The sequence below is a fragment of the Eubalaena glacialis genome, chromosome 20 (genome assembly GCF_028564815.1).
Source record: "Eubalaena glacialis isolate mEubGla1 chromosome 20, mEubGla1.1.hap2.+ XY, whole genome shotgun sequence".
In the NCBI taxonomy this organism is placed as follows: Eukaryota; Metazoa; Chordata; class Mammalia; order Artiodactyla; family Balaenidae; genus Eubalaena; species Eubalaena glacialis.
Genome location: NC_083735.1, coordinates 11,923,977 through 11,943,154, shown reverse-complemented (window position 1 = coordinate 11,943,154; position 19,178 = coordinate 11,923,977). Strand labels below are relative to the sequence as shown.

The 19,178-nt window shown below is 46.2% G+C and overlaps 1 protein-coding gene across 1 annotated transcript in view; it reads right to left on the bottom strand.

Annotated features, from left to right (window-relative positions):
* Window positions 1-230: 230 nt before the first annotated feature.
* Window positions 231-19,178, bottom strand: part of ERICH1 (glutamate rich 1) — a 45,920-nt gene continuing 26,972 nt past the window's right edge. Inside the window, exons 4-6 of the mRNA XM_061177360.1 lie at window positions 6,922-7,389; window positions 4,127-4,321; window positions 231-573 (exon numbers count right to left, since the gene is read on the bottom strand). Of these exons, the coding sequence (XP_061033343.1) occupies window positions 500-573; window positions 4,127-4,321; window positions 6,922-7,389 (737 nt within the window). The 3' untranslated portion in view covers window positions 231-499. The remainder of the gene's footprint in view (window positions 574-4,126; window positions 4,322-6,921; window positions 7,390-19,178) is intronic.

Below are 19,178 nucleotides of genomic sequence, written 5' to 3'. Positions count from 1 at the left end.
AAAGGAAGATCAAACAGGAAAAACATGTTCTTGATATTCTTCTCAAAGTAGAGAAGAGGAAAAAAAGAAGAAAACAATTGATACATTCAACTAGAATCAAACTACTTAAACATGAACGTTTTAATATCCATACGACATTCTTAAAACAAACTTTCAGACACAAAGTGATTTAAAACTTCATAAAAATATATATAGAGCTTCAAACTATACAGTTTATTCAATTTAACAGACTGTCCATTTTTAAATTTAAGACACACACAATTTCAAAGAAATTTTCAATTTTATCCCAATTTCTCACTTAAAGTCTCAGATTACATCTACCTATTATGTACAAACAGATGAATAGAAATGTCCTCAAAGTTCCCAGGGTTTGGGTTACAAAGAAAACTTAGAGAATTTCATCTTCTCTGTGTATAGGAATTAAGTCTCAGCCCATTTCATATCTGTCTTTCCTATTTTCTTGTCAAATATTAGCTCTTCTTAAATAGATGTACGGATTTTATTCATTGTTTTTCTCAGGAAGGATATGTGTGATCCAGTAATTAAAGAAAGCTGAGATTACTCGGGCATAGTCTGGAAAGCAAAAAGAAAACAGAACAAAAAATAAAATAAAACAAAAAATTCAAACAAAAAGAAAAATTATAAATTATTATTTTGTAGATATTAGTCCTTAGGCCCAAAGTAAACCCTGAAATAATCTAATAAAACACAACTCGGGTGTTGAAATGTTGATTGTCAGCACGCTTGCGAATCCCATAAAAGTATGGGTGAGTCTGGAATATTTGTATTTCACTTGGATACAAAAGTTCTGTTAGAGCTGAACTCCATAACACCACACGCAATATTACATGCTTAACATCTGAGCTCAAAGAAAACCATATATGAACTGAAATGAAACAGAAATAGGAGTTTACTTCAAAGGTGGACAAAGCAGCAGGAAGTTAGAAGCAGGATTCTAAGTGAGATGAGCTGGAAGGGACAGCACTCAAGTTTCAGGAAACTGTCCCAGGAACAGCCCAGCAAAGGGCCTGAGCTGACGTCACAGCCCCTCATTTTGGGCCTCACTCCTCGTAAAGATGCTCACTGAGGGGGACGCAGGTCCGGAGGTTCCAACCCTGAGAGCACACACACCCTGTCTGGCTCATATCCTGGTGCCCGAGGGGCAGCCGACTGCTGCTGAGGCCCTGAGACGCACTTTCGAGCAGAGGCTGGGACTGCGGGGAGGGGTCCCATCGCACGCTCCATGCAGAAGTGTGGCTGAGGTGCCTCCAAACTCGTCCCCCGTCCTGCCCGGGCCAGCTGCCCGGCCCCCCAGCCTCGGGCTCCCGAGGATGGTGGTGGCTAATGTGTGCACAGAGGGCTCAGGAGGGTCCAGGGCGGGGATGCCTGCAGCATCTTCATGGTGCGCGGAGCATGATAAAAACCGCACAGGTGGTGACGCGCACGCACATGCAGATGACGGAACGCAATATGTGAGACCAACTGTAGAAACACGCGCACTGGCCTCGGGACACGGCTGCTACACCCCAGTCAATGAAACACCCGCGAACTAGGAAAAACAATCGTTGAGGCAGCAGAGAGAGAAAGCCCCCTGTGTCTGCTGTTAAAATGCTATTATTTCCAGGCTTACTCTATAGACAGGAGAGATACAGCTACTAATTAAACTTCATAAGCTAGTTTTAAGAAAAAGAAAACAATTTCAGAATGCTAAATCTGAATTAGACAGAACCAATATTTGAAAATAAAGCTTCACCATTTGTAAGATTTCATTTTACAAAGTAGCTCAACATAGAAAAACTTGGACTGCACATCCTACATGCACTAAAAAGGAATCCGTTTTCACAGAAAAGTGCTTCATGCATAAATTTTAGTTCCACCAACTACTTAAGGTGCTTGTAGGCAAAACCTGTCCAATGGTTTCAATGTAAGAAGCAAGAGAAGCGTTTCCACTCAATCCCCAATCCCTGTTCCAAACTCTCCTGATGCATCTCAGAGCCACGCGTGAGGAACGTCTTCAGTGTGAGGAACTCCACTGAATTGTAAATGATTTATTTTCATCTCTCATAAAAACTTCATATTAGTTTAACTTAATAAAATTGGCTTTTTGCAATCTGAAAATGTAAACTATGGAAATGTAAATCTTTTTACATTTCTTACGGAAATGTAAAATTTTAAATACTGAATACAGCAGGCCCAACAACCAGCAGTAAGGAAAGGAGCAAACACTGGATCATGGGGCTGGGGGTCCCGAGTGGCCCTGCGGCGCCCCCGGCAGGAGCAGGGCTCTGCCAGCACTCGCTCCCCTGCCTGAGGGTCTCCCTTCCCGGAGCTGCTCCCACCGGCAGCCCACCGGCTCTCGCTCCTCCCATACCTCCTCTGGTCCTACTCCTCGTGGCAACCCCCCCGGAAGGCACCGCCTTCACCCCATCTCTGGTCCCCCAGCCCCACACTCTCTGGCCCCGCTCTGACAAAGCCTCTGTCCCCCCGGACCCCAGGCTGCTCTGTGAGGGTGACGGGCAGTGGCTCTCCCAGGCCTGAGTCCCCACACCTGGACTTCCGACAGGAACCTCCAGCCGGCCCCGCTCAACACCCCACCTGCTCCTGTGGCTGCCTCTCCTGCCTCATGATGCGCTGCAGGCTTCGTGCAGGGCTTCGGGTCACAGACGTCCACATCCAGTCAGTCGGCAAACCCTACTGAGTCCACCTTCACAGCTGACTCAAATCTGACCGTGCCCGGGACAGCCATCTTGCCGGGAGTATGACCGAAGCCCCCGCTGTCCCCGACCCCTTCTCTAGTCCGAACATGACGGCTGGAGAGATCTTGCTAAGTGCGGTCAGACCCAACAGGCTGGCCTTCCAGCGGCCCCACGTCGCCCAGGATAAAGGCCAACGAACTCAGCACAACCTCCAGGGCCCGACGTGACCCGGTCCCCGGCTCCTCTCCCACCTGCTTCTGCCCCCTCGCTCCCTCCCCACAAGACCCCGACCCCCCATGTCTTCTCCGTGGGCTCAGCTGTACGAAGCACACCTCACTGATTTCTCCGTCTGGCTTCCTCCGTCCCCCACTAGAACGTAAGCCCCGAAGGGCAAGGTGCTCTCCCCTGAAGACCCGCGGTGGGACCAGGGCTGCACAGGCAGGGAAGACGAGGCCCCCTAACAGATCACTACTGGACGTATGGGGGAGGCAGGTCCTCCTGGCGACCCCAACGCACAGGGGTCTCGTCAACCCCCGCCAGCCACTTGCTAATTATACTGGTGCCATATTGCTTTACTGCTGGCTTACTGTTATTTCACGTGACGAAATGTGATATGTGGCTTTTTAAACATGTCAGTCTTGACTCTTCAGCTATGCTATGAGGTTTCCAAGGAGAAAGACCATGCACTGTACTCATTTTGAGATTACTGCCCCAGGGTAATCTGCAGAATCACTTTCATTCACTCAGCTAAGTCTGCCCAGTGCCTGTCCTGGGTCCGGCACGGAGTCCTGCCCCATGCCGTGCAGCTGAAGTGCGCGCCAAGAAGTCCTGATCCTCTGATACTCAGTGTCTGCAGATTTCTGCGGCCGGAGTATTCCCACCGTGGCCCGGTGGGACTTCAAGCTGCCAGTGTGAAGCCCCACCCATGGCATTGTGAAGACACAAGCACAGTCAGCCCAGCACTCTACAGTTTGCATGAAATGGGCACCCAACAAAGGTTGAGGAAGTAACAAAAGAGAAATCATCTTATAGTTCAACTCCCTTTTTACTGTAGGGTCCAGGAAGGCAGACCGAGACATTTGGAGGACAGAAAAAATGTACCTTCTCTGAATCTAGCAGAGGGAAAGGAAAAGGGAAAAAGAAATGAACTCTTCACTTCCATTTAACTAATAAGAATTTGGTCCTAAGAGTGGAGCTCACAAGTCTGGAGAATTAGATTGCACACGCATGTCTGCATATATCATGTGAGATATTTTTATAGCAAGAGAGATGCAAGAAGCATATTCCTCTGTGGGAATCTATTCCTCAAGCCATATGTGCATCCTTATATTTTCTGATTCAGGACTGCTTTGCTAGAGAGTAAGTTTTTCAGAGGCAAACCCTAGACAAGTGTCTAAAGCAGCACAATGAATAAAGTGCACAGTACATACCGGGTGGCATCCTGCAATGTTCTGGGAACACTTCCAGGGCACTCTTCAATCTTTCAGTATCTTGCAAAAGTAACAGCGTTTTCATGTGATCCAGAATGAACACATCTGAGGAGGGCATGCTGTGAGTTTCAAGATATTTAAATAGCTCTTCACTGGTCTCCATGAAGACAGCCGAGTCCGAATCCTTGGAGACACCTAAACAAAGACAGGATCACTTAGAAATGCATTTTTACTCCTATAAACTGAAGATAAGCTCTCACCTCCTAAAGAAAGTCTCAAATGTATATTTCTATTTAGAATGATGTGTTTGAGAGACAATCAGAACAGAACTTTGAAAAGCAAACAACAAAATACAACTGTTGAACCACAGTGGAAAGGTGGTGTCTGTTATGGGCACTGATCTCGTAAAGCAGCTCTGAGTGTTCCATGTACCGGAATCCACGCACGGAGCAGGGGAAACACACGAAACCAAGCCCTCCGAAGGTGTCAGGCATCTACAAACAGAGCATGAAGCTGCTGGGCATCTGGGATGCTTCAAGGAAGCCAAGGAAGCTGCCCCATGAGCACAGCGCTGTTCTCACTGCCGGCCGGCGGCAGGCCTACATCGTGCTGAGGCCATTTCTGCACTAATCCCGGTTGGTGTTCACAGGACGTCTAGAATCTGTGACTTCATGGTCTTTGCCAACTTTGAAAAACTCCCAGCTGCCACCTCTTACACGTCCCTCGGGCCCCAGTCCCATGGGTGAGGCTCCTTCCGACCCATGAGGCCGTTATGCTCCTTCTGTGTTTTCCATCCTTTCCTCTCCCTCCTTCATTCTGGATACTTCCTTCAGCCTGCCTTGCAGTTACTAATTCTCTTTTATGCTGAATCTAATCTGCTGTCTGAACTCGTCTTTGAGTTCTTAATTTCAGTTATTATATTTCTCAGGTCTAGAATTTCCGTTTGATTATCCTAATAGATTCAAATTATCTGGTGAAAGTCTCCGCTTTTCACCTTTTTTCTGCATCCTCTCCCTACTTCTTGGACATCTAGATCATAGCTATTTTAAATCCCTTGTCTGGTAACATCAGCGTCTCCACCCCGCGGCCTCTTTCTACTGCTCTTTTCCTCATGGTTTTGGTCGTATGGTCCTGTCTCTTGCTGTGCCTGACGCACTCCTTTGAATGAACATGAAAATCACAGGGTCTCGGCTAACGACATTTTCCTCCAGAGAGGGTCCCCCCCTGCCTCTGCTCGGCAGACAGAGAAGGGGCAGGCGACTGAACTGACCACAGGGTGGCTGCACGTCTGGCCGGCAGCTGTCCACCTGCACCTGAGCGTGTGGCCTGCGTGCTGCGCTAGAGGGTCAGGTTAGCCCTGCCTGCTCGGTCCCTCAGGACGCCACAAAGGCCGCCCTGCCATGTGGAAGACATCTGCCGGGTTGCCCTCCTCCCATCCCACAGTTCAGGGCTTGGCCAAGGTTTTGAGGGGGGACCAGCAGAGCTTTGCTCTGGTCTCTGACCCTCCTTTCTTACAGAGCTGGCCGACCCTGGGCCCTCCACTTTCCTCCCCAGACCTGTGAGACCACTGGGGCTCTGCTGGTTTGCCTGCTCTCCAGGGCTGCACTGCCCCTTCCCCTGGACCCTCGCTCAAGCCCCTGTCCAAACTGGCAGACACCTTGAGAGAAGGAGGGCAGCAGCATTCTGGCTCACCCGGCCTGTGGTTCACCTCCTCTGGGATTTGTCACAAGGGCTTTTCCTCAGCAGCTCTTAAATTCCAAGTACACTTTAAACTTCAGTCTTCCTTGGCAGGAGGGTTGTCTGCCACAAGCTACTCCCTCACGCAGAGAATGGATAACCTACTGAGATCTCTCTGAAGCCTACTTCTGTTCTGCAGTGTATCCGCCACGTCCTCCTACTAGTCTCATGTGGATATTCGTTAAGGATGTTTTCAACTTAACACAAAGTATGGACAAACAAGCGAAAGTGGAAAGGGTCAATCTTGGTTAAAATGGACCCGTCAATCATGGTGTTTTTGCATCACTGTTTAAGTCCATTCCTTACCCCTCCAGTTGTCATATAGGCAGTATTTCTCCATCTTGGTCATGCTGGAGGTTCAATGCCCTAAGCCCACCACATCCCCTGAATCTCCCAGGGACAGATCAGAATGGGGGCAGTTATGCCAGCACCTCTGTTCTTGGCACCGAGCCAGCACCTGCTTCTTCCTGACCCTCAGGGCTGCTGTCTGTTAGGCTCCACACAAAGGTGAGGGATTATCACCCATCAGAATAAATCCCTGGATAAACTTCCGCTCCTATATCAGTACAAATAGTGGTCAAATATGCTTACTGAAAAATCTCAAATCACAAAGCCACACACTGGGGAGCAAATCAATGTGTGTCCGAAAGAGAGAGAGCTGTGCTTCCTTCACTTCTCTACTAGCTGATGAAAATGAGCAAGAGTCCATCAAAACCTCCAACCTGGATTTATCTTTTCTTTAGACATATAGCTGAGAATAGCAACATATTCTGAAATTGGATTTTAGAGAAATGAGGATGATGAGACCAACCTCGTTTGGACCCACACCTCTAATGGGCTGGCTGTTTCCCCTTGGTGAGCCTAGAGCAGGGGGCCAGCCCAGATCTTTGGTGGGATGAATTTAAATATTTGGAGTTTTGCCTCAAAACTAACGACTTATTTTGAATACTGAATATTTTTAATGTTTTGTATTTTAAACATTTAAATATTTTACATTTGCTTATTTTTCCAAATAAGTAGATGCCATTATTCAAAAGAACAACAGGAAAAAAACATACCATCATAAAAATAAATTTCTTGTGTTGACTTCAAAAAGTTCAGGATACCATCTGCCTTTTCATTGGTACTTTTAACGTCTTCCTCCCCGGCGTCTGTGGCTCCTTCCTCCTCGGCCTCCGGGACCCCTCCCTCCCCGTCTGCAACGTCCTCTCCATCACTCACTCTCACGTCGTCCTGCTCACTGCTGGTCTCCTCAGGCTGGTACATGAAGTTGACGCCAGAGACTCCTGTTAGTAAGCCAGCTGCTTTCTTCCTTTTAATTTGCTGTTTCTTTTTCAGTTTCCTTTTTTTATTTTTGCTTATTGTGGGACCATCTGTGTGCCGTGGCTGCAATTTTTCTTGCAAAATACTCTGCTGTTTCTCTAATTCTGCTTGTTCTACAGGAATGTTATTGGGATTTTTAAATTTTTTCTTTGAATTATGCTTTCTAATTCTTCTTCTCTTTGGTTGAGCATGAAGATCCTGATCTATAAAAACAGAAATTCAAATATAACAATTTTCTGTAAAATGGAACCATAACAAACTTACTAGGCTAAATAAATTTTCCATTAGGATCTTGCAATTTTAGTAGAAAAGGAATTTAAAATATTTACTTCGGTGATTCTTAACTTTATACCAACAAAGTACACTGTTAAGGATGCTGGGATTTACCATGAAGTAAATTAATAACCTACTTGTTCTTCCAAAAAAGGTGTATGTATGTGTACGCGTCTGTGTGTGTGTATGTGTATTTATTCAACATTGTTACAATCATGACATACGGTATGATTTTAAGGATGTAAGAGTTGTTGCAGTTTTATCGAGAGTAAAATTTCATGCCTATGGTCTTGGGGAGAGAAACATGAATTCTTATGCTTTTTAAAATGTACTTTAGCACCTTCTAAAGAGTTACTTGTGTGTGAGGATGAGAAGCAAACAGTGACGACCTGCCCATCCGAATCAGCAATGGGTCCCATATGAATGAAGATGAAGCCTGGGCTCTCGGCAGGTAAGTGACATGGTCGAGATGTGGCAGTCACTGCCACGCAACAGACAAGGTCTGGGGTGGACGTGTGGTGGGAAGGCCTGCGGTGGACGTGGAGCCTGAGAGGAACGACCCCCACGCCAATCCTGCCCCGTCCACCCCATCCCCGCACCCTCGTGGCAGTGCATGCCCAGCACATGCTCAGCACATGCCCGGTGCACGCCCAGCACACCCGCTGCTGCCCACACGCGCCCACCTGCTCCATCCCAGCCAACCAAGGACGGCCGTGCTGCCATCAGCGCTCAGACGCTTCTTCTCAACAACCCTCACTTCATACAGGTTCTCCTTAGGCCCACCACAGGTTATGGTGGGAAATCAAACACCATGCATGAGACTTCTGAGACACTGTGCGTCACTACGTGGAATGAAGATCTCTCTCCCTGTAATTCGCACTCTGAGGCTTTGATCTGCCGCTGACGTCAGACAGAAGATGCCGTGTGGTCCTTGCGCTGCGGTTCCTGTGACGAGGGGCCTGAGACTCGGAACCCGCTGGTCACACCCTCCGATCTGTGGAGGTGGTTTCTTCTCTTGTTCTGGGCTCTGAGTCTATTTATGCAGCCAAACTCCCACCTGCGCATTTAAACAAGCGTCCACCCGCCCCCCACCCCCCGGCCTGTGTGACACGGAAGGCCCCCTCCCCTGCAGCTTCATGTCATCATCAAACCAGACACTGCCTCTGGATACAGGGAGAGTCCTCCCCTGACTCTGGAATGAGAGTTCTCAGTTTTCTCTTGATACACGTGACAACCAGGAGACCTGGTGCTGCCTGCAACTTGGCATGAAGCCCAAATTACTCCTCATAAAATCATGATGTGACACTGTCATACAGTCCCATACTTGGTACATTTTCTCTCTCTTCTCAATCACCAGTGGATGATTGAACACAGCATTTTCCTATTTCATTTGAAAGTTGATATTAACTGATTTTAGAGACCTGCTTAGTTTCGCTGACAGACACCTGATTCATGAGTATCTCTGAATAGCTGGCCCTTGAACTGGTCTTGTCAAATATTAATGTTTGAAAAATGACCACTGCTTATGGAATTTAAAAAATTTTCCAGATTCAGTTAAAAAAAGAAAAAATTACATTTCTCCTCATTGGGGTCTATTCTTGCCTTTATTGATTTGGAAAAAAGTCATCCATAGGATGCTTTATCACGTCACAGTAAAGCCATCTGGGGACCAGCGTGCAGTCATCTGGGGGCATCCTTACTGTCCACCAAGAGTGGCATCCGGAGAGCTGCTCTCATTTATTCTCTGATATCTCCGTTCTCCAGGTCCTTCCAGCCGAGCCAATTACTGACGTCATCCTCCGGTTCATTTCTCTTTGCAAGTGGTGAGAGCACAGCATGAATGCTGCCCTGTGAGGATGATTATGCTATCAGCCTGCTACTCTAAAAGACTATAAAACAGGAATTTGAGAAGGAGGAGGTGGCAAAAAAGGGTGTAAAACATAAAAGTATCATACTTTTTCATATAAGTGTGTGTGCGCACTTCTTAAGAGGAAAACTTAATACACACTGAGATACTGAAGGTCCAGATGCCAGACCTGTGGGGTTAACTGTGGTTTCTGGGTGCTGTGACTGTAGGTTGTTTTTTTTCATTGTACTTTTCTGATTTCCAACTGTAGGACATTGAGCAGATACTGCTTTCATAATAAGGAAAAATTATTATTTTAAACTTGATGAAATTATGACAACTCAAAACATGGGATGTCACTAAATTCTACTTAAAGGTGAATTTATAATCTTAAATATGTCAGGAAAGAAAAAAGGCTAAAAATCAATGATATAAGAAAGAAGCTGGAAAAACAACAGCAACTTATACCTGAGGAAAGCAGAAGGAAAGAAATAACAATCAGAGGAGCACAAAATAAAGGAAGAGAAAAGAAAACCCAACAGAGAGAGAGCAACCAGCACTGACACTGTGAAGAAAGAAAACAGACGAACAGTGCAAGACTGGATGGGACGAGCAGAGGACACATAAACACCAGTGTGGGGTGAAGGCGTGTGTTAACATACACCCTGTAGGCGCGAAAGGACCAATAAGATGGCTCTGTGAACAACTCTATGCAAATAAATTACATAGCTTGTATGAAATGGAGAATTCTGAGAAAAGTACAACATACCAAACTGGACACATGAAGAAACGGAAAATCTTAATAGTCCTATATCTATTAAAAAATGGAATCTTTAGTTAAAAATAATCCCACAAAAGAACTTCAGGCCTAGGCGGATTCACCTGACTTCTAAGGAACATTGAAGGAAGAAACAAACACCCAACATACAAAACATTTCTGGAGAACAGAGACAGTGACAGTGACCACACGCTCTGCGAGGACAACACAGTGCTCATTTCAAAACCTGCTGAGGACACGGAAAGACAGGAAGGTTGCAGGCCAGCCCCTCTCATAATCATCAATACAAAACTTCTAAACAAAATGTTAACCGTTTGATTGTAGTGATATAAAGTATTCAATCAATATTAACACCAACAGATCATGAAAACGTGTAGCAAACTAGAAATGGAAGAGAAATGCAAAATGCGATAGAGGGTGAGAAAATCCCGCAGGGACACTGCACGTGAAGCCCTCACCCTGCTGCTTCCCTGCCGGAGGCCCTGGCGGTGCAACAAGAGGAGGGAAAGTGTCAGACCTCGTGGGGACGCCAGCTACAGATGGCACCACTGTGAGTCCAGAAGGTCCCCAGGCCCTACAGACAGGCTGCCTGGGAGCCTGCAGACGCAGAAGCAGGACACGAGTGCGGCAAGGAGGACGCTCACCCGCACGGCAACCAGGGTCGCAAGATAACGCCGGCGAGCGCCGACCCTGGCAGAGAGCACCAACCGCAGGGACCCCACCGGGAACTGGAACCGCAGCCCCAGAGCAGCAGGGAGCCTCGCTGTCCCTGGGTCTCCCCGTAACGAGGGCTCCACAGAGGCCGAGGCAGGGACACCTATGCTGCCCTGGGGTCAGCAGACGTGGCACCCGAGTCTCCACCTCAGCTCATGCCCCTGCGTCACTCCCAGGGCTCACGGCCCCAGAGGTGGGAGAGTCCTTCTGCTTCTGGACAGCAAGGCACCGTCCAGGACGCTCACCACCGGCCCGTGCAGGAGCGGCGGGCAGGAGGCAATGGCTGGGGATACCTGGCTCCCGGGGCCAGAGGTCACACGGCCACACTGCTCTTTCCATGTCTTGTTCATGGTAACTGACAGGACTAATTACTTGATCTGAAGAAATACTCATCACTCAATGCCCTTTCGACGCTACGTATTTGTTGCTTGAGTCTCTCGTTTTCTCACAGATGAGGGACAGCGGTCACTGCAGGAGGACTTCACCACCTTAATCACGTGGCAGCCGACATGGGCTCACATCTGCCTCGGCAGCCGGTGCTTAGAGGCCTTTTCCCCAAAGGAGACGTCCTCGTGTCTGTTTCCTAAGTACAACATCTTGATGCGACTTAGCGTGGAGAATATCCAGTTAACTCACACAGACATGGTTCGACATTTCTTTTGAAAAACAGTACTGCATGTTAATACCTAGATATGATATGTAGGCATTACAATCGATACAAAGATCTGTTTATTTTCTTCTTTTAACATTTCCAGCATAACCTATAGACCACTGGGCAATGGCTACACATAATTGAACATAATTTTTTTTTTTAACATCTTTATGGGAGTATAATTGCTTTACAATGTTGTGTTAGTTTCTGTTGTATAACAAAGTGAATCAGCTATTCGTATACATATATCCCCATATCTCCTCCCTCTTGCGTCTCCCTCCTACCCTCCCTATCCCACCCCTCTAGGTGGTCACGAAGCACCAGGCTGATCTCCCTGTGCTATGCGGCTGCTTCCCACTAGCTAGCTGTTTTACATTTGGTAGTGTATATATGTCAGTGCTACTCTCTCACTTCATCCCAGCTTACCCTTCCCCCTCCCTGTGTCCTCAAGTCCATTCTCTACATCTGCGCCTTTATTCCTGTCCTTCCCCTAGGTTCATCAGAACCATTTTTTTTTTAGATTCCACATATATGTGTTAGCATAGGTATTTGTTTTTCTCTTTCTGACTCTCTTCACTCTGTATGACAGACTCTAGGTCCATCCACCTCACTACAAACAACTCAATTTCGTTTCTTTTTATGGCTGAGTAATAATCCATTGTATATATGTGCCACATCTTCTTTATTCATTCATCTGTCGATGGACACTTAGGTTGCTTCCATGTCCTGGCTATTGTAAATAGAGCTGCAATGAACGTTGTGGTACCTGACTCTTTTTGAATGATGGTTTTCTCAGGGTATGTGCCCAGGAGTGGGATTGCTGGGTTGTATGTGTAGTTCTATTTTTAGTTTTTTAAGGAACCTCCATACTGTTCTCCATAGTGGCTGTATCAATTTACATTCCCACCAACAGTGCAAGAGGGTTCCCTTTTCTCCACACCCTCTCCAGCATTTATTGTTTGTAGATTTTTTGATGATGGCTATTCTGACTGGTGTAAGGTGATACCTCATTGTAGTTTTGATTTGCATTTCTCTAATGATTAGTGATGTTGAGCATCTTTTCATGTGTTTGTCGGCAATCTGTATATCTTCTTTGGAGAAATGCCTATTTAGGTCTTCTGCCCATTTTTGGATTGGGTTGTTTGTTTTTTTGATATTGAGCTGCATGAGCTGCTTGTATATTTTGGAGATTAATCCTTTGTCAGTTGCTTTTAAAAAGAATAGAACGTAGCTGTTTGGCTGGGTTACATGCAGAACTCCGAGTAATGTAACATAATTTATAAAGATATGGAAAAATGATAAATTTGACCCTTTATAACATTTTCCACCCCAAACATACCAGACCTTTTCATGATTCTTCATTCTCTGTCTAAAATTAAATCGTTCCTCTTGTTTATGAGCCAACCTTTTCTTACCAGTTCAAATCTCAAGTGCTTTATAAGACTTCCAAAGGTTAGCTTCTCCATCCGCTGTGTTCCTACGGCGCTTGGTCTCTATCGCTAATAACACTTAGTACTGAATGACAAAGTCTGTTATTGACTTTATTCCACTCCCTAACCTCTAAGCTCTACAGCAGTAAGGGTTGTGTTATTGTCACGGTTGTTCCTTCAATGTCTGACGCACAAGGTTCTAACAAATAGCTCGTTATCTCAGATCCAGCCACGGTGCAGAAAGAGACGGTGCAATCAGGGGACAGAAACCATGTGCTCTGAAAGTCAAGAGCAAAAGCTGCTTATTTATCATTTCCATAAATATGAACCAACTATCTTTTGGAGACTGAAGTATGGCTACACGTGGTCTGTTTAAATCTGCTGATCATCAGAGTTACTCCTTGGTATCCATACAAACAGAAAGGACTCTCATAGTCAGGCTTTCTCTCTCCCAGTCAGATAGATTAGGGTGAACTTAGGAAGTCTGGGTCTCCTGACTTTTTACTAACAGGGAGTTCCTTGGGCTGTCAATGAGTTAATCCAAGTCTCACATGCAGCCAATGGCTTCTATGGCCCAGGACAAAGCAGGGAGCAGGGTGTAAGGTCACCTTCACAAGGTCAGCCTCTGGACACAGAGGAGATCCATCACCCTGGCTCTACCATGACCAATTGCTACTTCACACCGGATGCTTTTGTTGAAAGTACTTTCCTGTTTGGCTCTGATTACCTTGAGATTAAGAATCTGACTGGCTGTGAAAATGCAATGGAATTTACATTCAGAATTCACAGGATTCTTATGCTACCTCATTATTTTAGGATACAGATGGTGTCAAATCCTAAAAGTCATTGCCAAGACTGATGTCAAGGAGCTTACCACTTATGTTTTCTTCTAGGAGTTTCATGGTTTCAGCTCTTACATTCAGGTCTTAAATTTATTTTGAGTTAGTTTTTGTGTATGGTGTGAGACAGGGGTCTAGTTTCATTCTTTTGCATGTGGCTGTCCAGTTTTCCCAACACCATTTATTGAAGAGACTGTCCTTTCCCCATTGCACAGTCTTGGCTCCTTTGTTGTAAATTAATTGACCATATATGTGTGGGTTTATTTCTGGGCTCTCTACTCTGTTCCACCGATCTATGTGTGTGTTTTTATGCCAATATCACACTGTTTTGATTACTGTAGCTTTGTAATATAGTTTGAGGTCAGAAAGCATGTTACCTCTAGCTTTGTTCTTCTTTCTCAAGATTGCTTTGGCTATTCAGGGTCTTTTGTGGTTCCATACAAATTTTAAGATTATTTGTTCCATTTCTGTGAGAAATTCCCTCGGAATTTTGATAGGGATTGCACTGAATCTGTAGATTGCTTTGGGTAGTACGGACATTTTAACAATATTAATTCTTCCAATCCACAAGCATGAAATATCTTTCCATTTACTTACATTTGTCATTGTCAATTTCCTTCATCAATGTCTTATAGTTTTCATGTATAGATCTTTCACCTCCATTAAATTTATTCCTACCTAGGTATTTTATTCTTTTTGATGCAATTGTAAATTGGGCTGTTTTCCTAATTTCTGATAGTTCATTGTTAGTGTAAAGAAATGAAACTGATCTTCGTAAACTGATTTTGTACACTGCAACTTGACTGAATTCATTTGTTCATTCTAACAGTTTTTTTTTTTTGGTGGAGTTTTTAGGGTTTTTTAATATATAAAACCATGTCATCTGCAAATAGAGTCAGTTTTACTTCTTCCTTCCTGATTTAGAGGCCTTTATTTCTTTTTCTTTCCTAATTGCTCTGGCTAGGACTTCCAATACTACGCTGAATAAAGTGCCAAGAGTGGACATCTTCAACTTAAATAATTTCCCACCTTCTTTTCTCAGTATCTCTTTATGGAATGTCTATTAGTTGAGGACATATTAATCAATAAATGTTATTAGTTGAAGAAATATTAATCAATATCCAAAGAAGTATTCATAATCTGTTCTATTATTGTAATGCATTCGCTTACAATAAGCTAAGGTGGTGTACGGGTTTACCAAGATCTAAATATTTCTCTAATCCAAGTTTCTTATGAATATGTGCCAACAATGGTTTGGAAATTAAGTAAATACTTTAAGAAAATAAATGGCAATCCAAACAAATGTGGGTTTTCTTTTTTTATAAAGGCAGGTTAAAGAGCTGTGCACACTCCACTGGTAAATTATTTCAAAATCAATATTCTGACCCACATAGTCCTTGGTCAGTCATACATCTAAAGCTATGCTAGCTCACTCCACTGTGACTGAGAGGAATCCAGGGTATCAGGTGTGTGTGCCAATAAGATGCCAAAGAAACAAAAACATGAGCATACAAAATAGTTCTAGTCTTCTAGAAACAATCTAGGCCTTTTTAGGTGCTCTAAGAATGCATGAACTCTTTTCCGTGTCTAGCCTTTTATGTCACCTTGTTGACAGTGCATGGCAGAGGTAGTTGGTCTAAGTGAGGGTTCTCGACTCACTGAGAGAAAAGAGTGGTTCAGAATGACACCACCTCTACTGTCCCTCAGATGCCCCCAAGTAACCTGTGAGAAAGGAAAGGCTTTCACACAATTACATGTCGTAAGTCTCATTTCAATAAATCACCGGGACAAGAATGAAAGCCTGCTAACTCTGAGTCTGGCTTTGCTGCCCCTTGAGAGAGTATGATGTGTACGGAACGTGGCCCTGGTCAGAGAATCTCTGCTGAGAGCCTGCCTAGGACTCTACCTTGACTCCGGTGGCCTCTGGTGAAAACTGCACCTTATTAGTCAGATGAGCTAGAGTGCCTGCTGTGCTCTGCACCTGGGAAGCTCAGAGAAATCACGCATCAGGGTTTCTTCAGCCCAAACAGAGACAGTGAGATCTGAAGATGGATCTGCCTTAGAACTGCGGCCTAAAGCCGTCAAAACTCATTGAAAGGATGGTTGACTCACAGTGAAGCCACATTAGAGCTGTGCATTTAGCTCATGCTTCCAAAAGCCATGAAGTTAATAACTATTTCAACCAGAGCTTGCTATTAGAATACTAATCATAATAGCTTTCCATCAAAATGACTTGATTTTAATGACTTTGCAGCTTGATCTGAACACAAAAACCATGTCAATACAGTCAACCACTTGTGATTATACGAGTGATTATACGAGGAGAGAGGACTGGTCCTTCTTTGCAGGCTGTTTTTATAAATAATTACGCAACTTGGTTCATCAAATATTGACTGAAGACTTAACACCAGCAGGCGCCGGTGCCTCAGGGAATTAAGAGCTGGCAGCGCTCACGTTTGCACAAGCTTTGCACAAACCCAATCTAATTGGCACAGCAAGCGTGTGGCGTGCTAGTGCAGGATTATTACCCCATCAGGTGGTCAAGGAAACTGAGGCTCAGGGAAGTAAGGAAGACGGCACCCACAGTCAACAGTGGGGCTGCAAACCCAGGGCCCTTCACACTCACTCTGCCACCGGGCAAGTCGGAGCTCCGTCCCCCAGGGGCTGGAGGTGAGGATGCAAGAGCAAGAAAGTTACAGAAATAACCAGATACTGGATGGAAGGCAAAGGGAGGCGGCACTTCTGTGTCGTGGTGGGGGGTGGGGTCAGGGAGGCCAAGAGAGGACGTGCGGAGGGAAGGATCTGGGCAGAGGAGAGGTCCCCACGCTGGAGGGACCGAGCAGCGGGCAGAGGCTAGAAGGAAGCCGGAGCCTTACCCGACCTGATCCCACCCGGCTGGCTGGAGCAGGGAGCAGATCAGCAAAGGGGGTGACAGCAAGTGTGGCAGGTCTCAGATGGACACAGAGGACGTGTGTGAGGTCAGTGAACGGGAGCCCCCGCACCGACCAGCACAGAGCTGGGCCCCAGCAGGACCGACTCGCAAGAACATGAATGGCAGGAGCAGACGGGAACCCCTGGGCTACTTCAGCAGGCAGGGGCAGAGGTCACAGGAGGAGATCCAGAGCGACGGGAGGAGCCTGAATGAGCCCTGACAGAGGCAGAGGCGCCAGGCAGAGGGGCTCAGTGTCCCAAACTCACTCCCCCCCCCCCGCCAGTGCCCCGCTGCACCCTCTGATGAGAGCCAGACAGACGGGGGGTCTCACTTCCCGTTATAAACAGCATTGGAGGGGGGAGCTGTAAGCGAGAAAGTCACTGAAGATGTGGGGCCACGAGGACCCTGAGAGTGAGACACCGCGGTGACGGTGACACGCTGGGGAATTGCGCCACAGACCTTAGTGAAGGAATTAAAACCAAAGGCAAGTCAGATTTCGTAGGAAATCTGGAAAAGGAAGACATCTGCAGAGGAAGATCCAAAACAGATCCCAGCAAGGAAAAACAGGGAAACAGCCCAGACAGCAAGCCGTGGGGAGTGTGTAAGAAAGACACCCGGAAGGACAGGGGCACCTCTCAGTCACTGAAACCACAGATCCAAAAACAGATGCCAGATTGCTGGCACCCAGCAAGCAATGAACATAACTGTTACAACAACTAAAGTAACATATAACATCATATATATGTTATACTCAGTTATAAAAAGGCAGGTATCTTCAATACAGACATAAATTCTGGAAAAGGCACAAAGAAAGGAAGTAGTTCTGGGCGTGTGCGATTATTAAATGCTTCAGGTGTTGAGTGTACTTTGTTGCAGGGACGCAGCCCAGGGAAGAGGAAAGCAGACGACCGGCCGGCAGCGAGGGAAGCGACCAGCCGTCTGACCAGGCTTCCCCCGTGTTCTCACATGGAGAACAAGGACATTGGGAAGAGCTGACACACAACTCTGACAGTGCAGCGGGACCAGCCCGCAGTGCATCCCTGGACTGTGGAGCCGGCCAGTATTCTCAGGTCCAGGGTGGCGCCTGGGTCAGAGCACCCCGAGACGGTGCTGAGTCTCGAGCCCACAGCCCTGGAGGTCCTGGGATGGGGATGGGGACAGGAGGAAGTGACTTCAAGGAGTGAATTCTGGCCTAACTGTGCCCTCTCGGAGTGGCAGCTGAAGGAGCAAAGGGGAGAGTGTGGAGGAGGCTGGGCGTCCTCACAGGTGGCGCGGGGCTGTGGCAGAGGAAGGAGAAGAAAGCCGTGCATTCCAGACTCTGCCCAGGTGTTCACTTTCTAGGGCGTGGGAGCCCTCCTGGTGGTGACGTTTACCAGGGGAACCCAGAACATGCAGGTTGGGGAACTTTGTGGAGGTGGCTCCTGAAACGCGGAGATGACATAATTACAGAGTCTCAGCCCTCATCAAACTTGGCTGTCTGCAAAAAGTTCATAAAGTATGTTATGATAGCCAAAAAAAAAAAAAAAACAAACAGTGGTGCCATCATGAAATCCAGAGATCAATACTGGAAAAGGTCACAAAGAAATGTAAATAGTTATATAAGACATTAATAAAGGATCGATTTACAGATTGGTAAACGTGGGAATCACTCATTCACGACTAAGAAGCTCTTCTGGAAAAAGAAAAAAGAAACCAGATGGGTCGGGTTTCTCCGACCCAGGTGCAGTCCCCCCTCCGCGGGTGCCCCGTGACTCCTGGAATGGCCCTTCAGCTCCGCGCGGCTCTGCGATGCCCATGTGGCCCCAGGGAGGGTGCAGATGAGGGCAGGGATCCCCAGCCGTCCTGCTGACAGGGATGGACGCTGCATCTACCTAACCGCCTGCAAAGAGGCATGAGGAAGCCCCCACGGTGAAGGCCCATCCAGCCCACGAGCCAGCGGGGCAGCCGCTGAGGAAGGCAGGTCGGGGAAGGCGGGTGAGCAGGAGCCAAGAAGAGAGCCGTGGATGTGGAACGGGGTCCATCATATGCACGGCTTCTAAGCCATCAAGGAAAAGTCACAGGTAACTGAAGAAAAAGTGCAGGAGTTAAAAAGGAAAATCTATTTTAAAAAAGATGGATCTACACCTTGTTCTAACTAAATGTATCTCAGACGGGTCAAACATTTCATATAAAAATATAAAAACAGGAGCCATACAAGGGTGCTTGTGAGTATTATTTGTCCCCCTGGGTGTTGCCATCTTTCTGCTCATTCTACTGGGGTGATCTTTTCTTTTCTTATTGATTTGTAATATCTTGTTATATGGTAAGGAAACTTTCATCTATTGTGGAATGTGCAAATATCATCTCCTATTCTGTCCTTTGCTTCTGAACCTTGTTTATAGTGCCCTTTACCACAAAGAAAGTTTAAATCTCTTCACAGTCAAACCTGTCATTTAGGCTCTTAGGCTTAGAAAGAATTTCCCTAACGCACAGTTTTCTCACATGAAAATGTAAGATATATGTTGTCCAAACAACTAGCTAAAATTTAA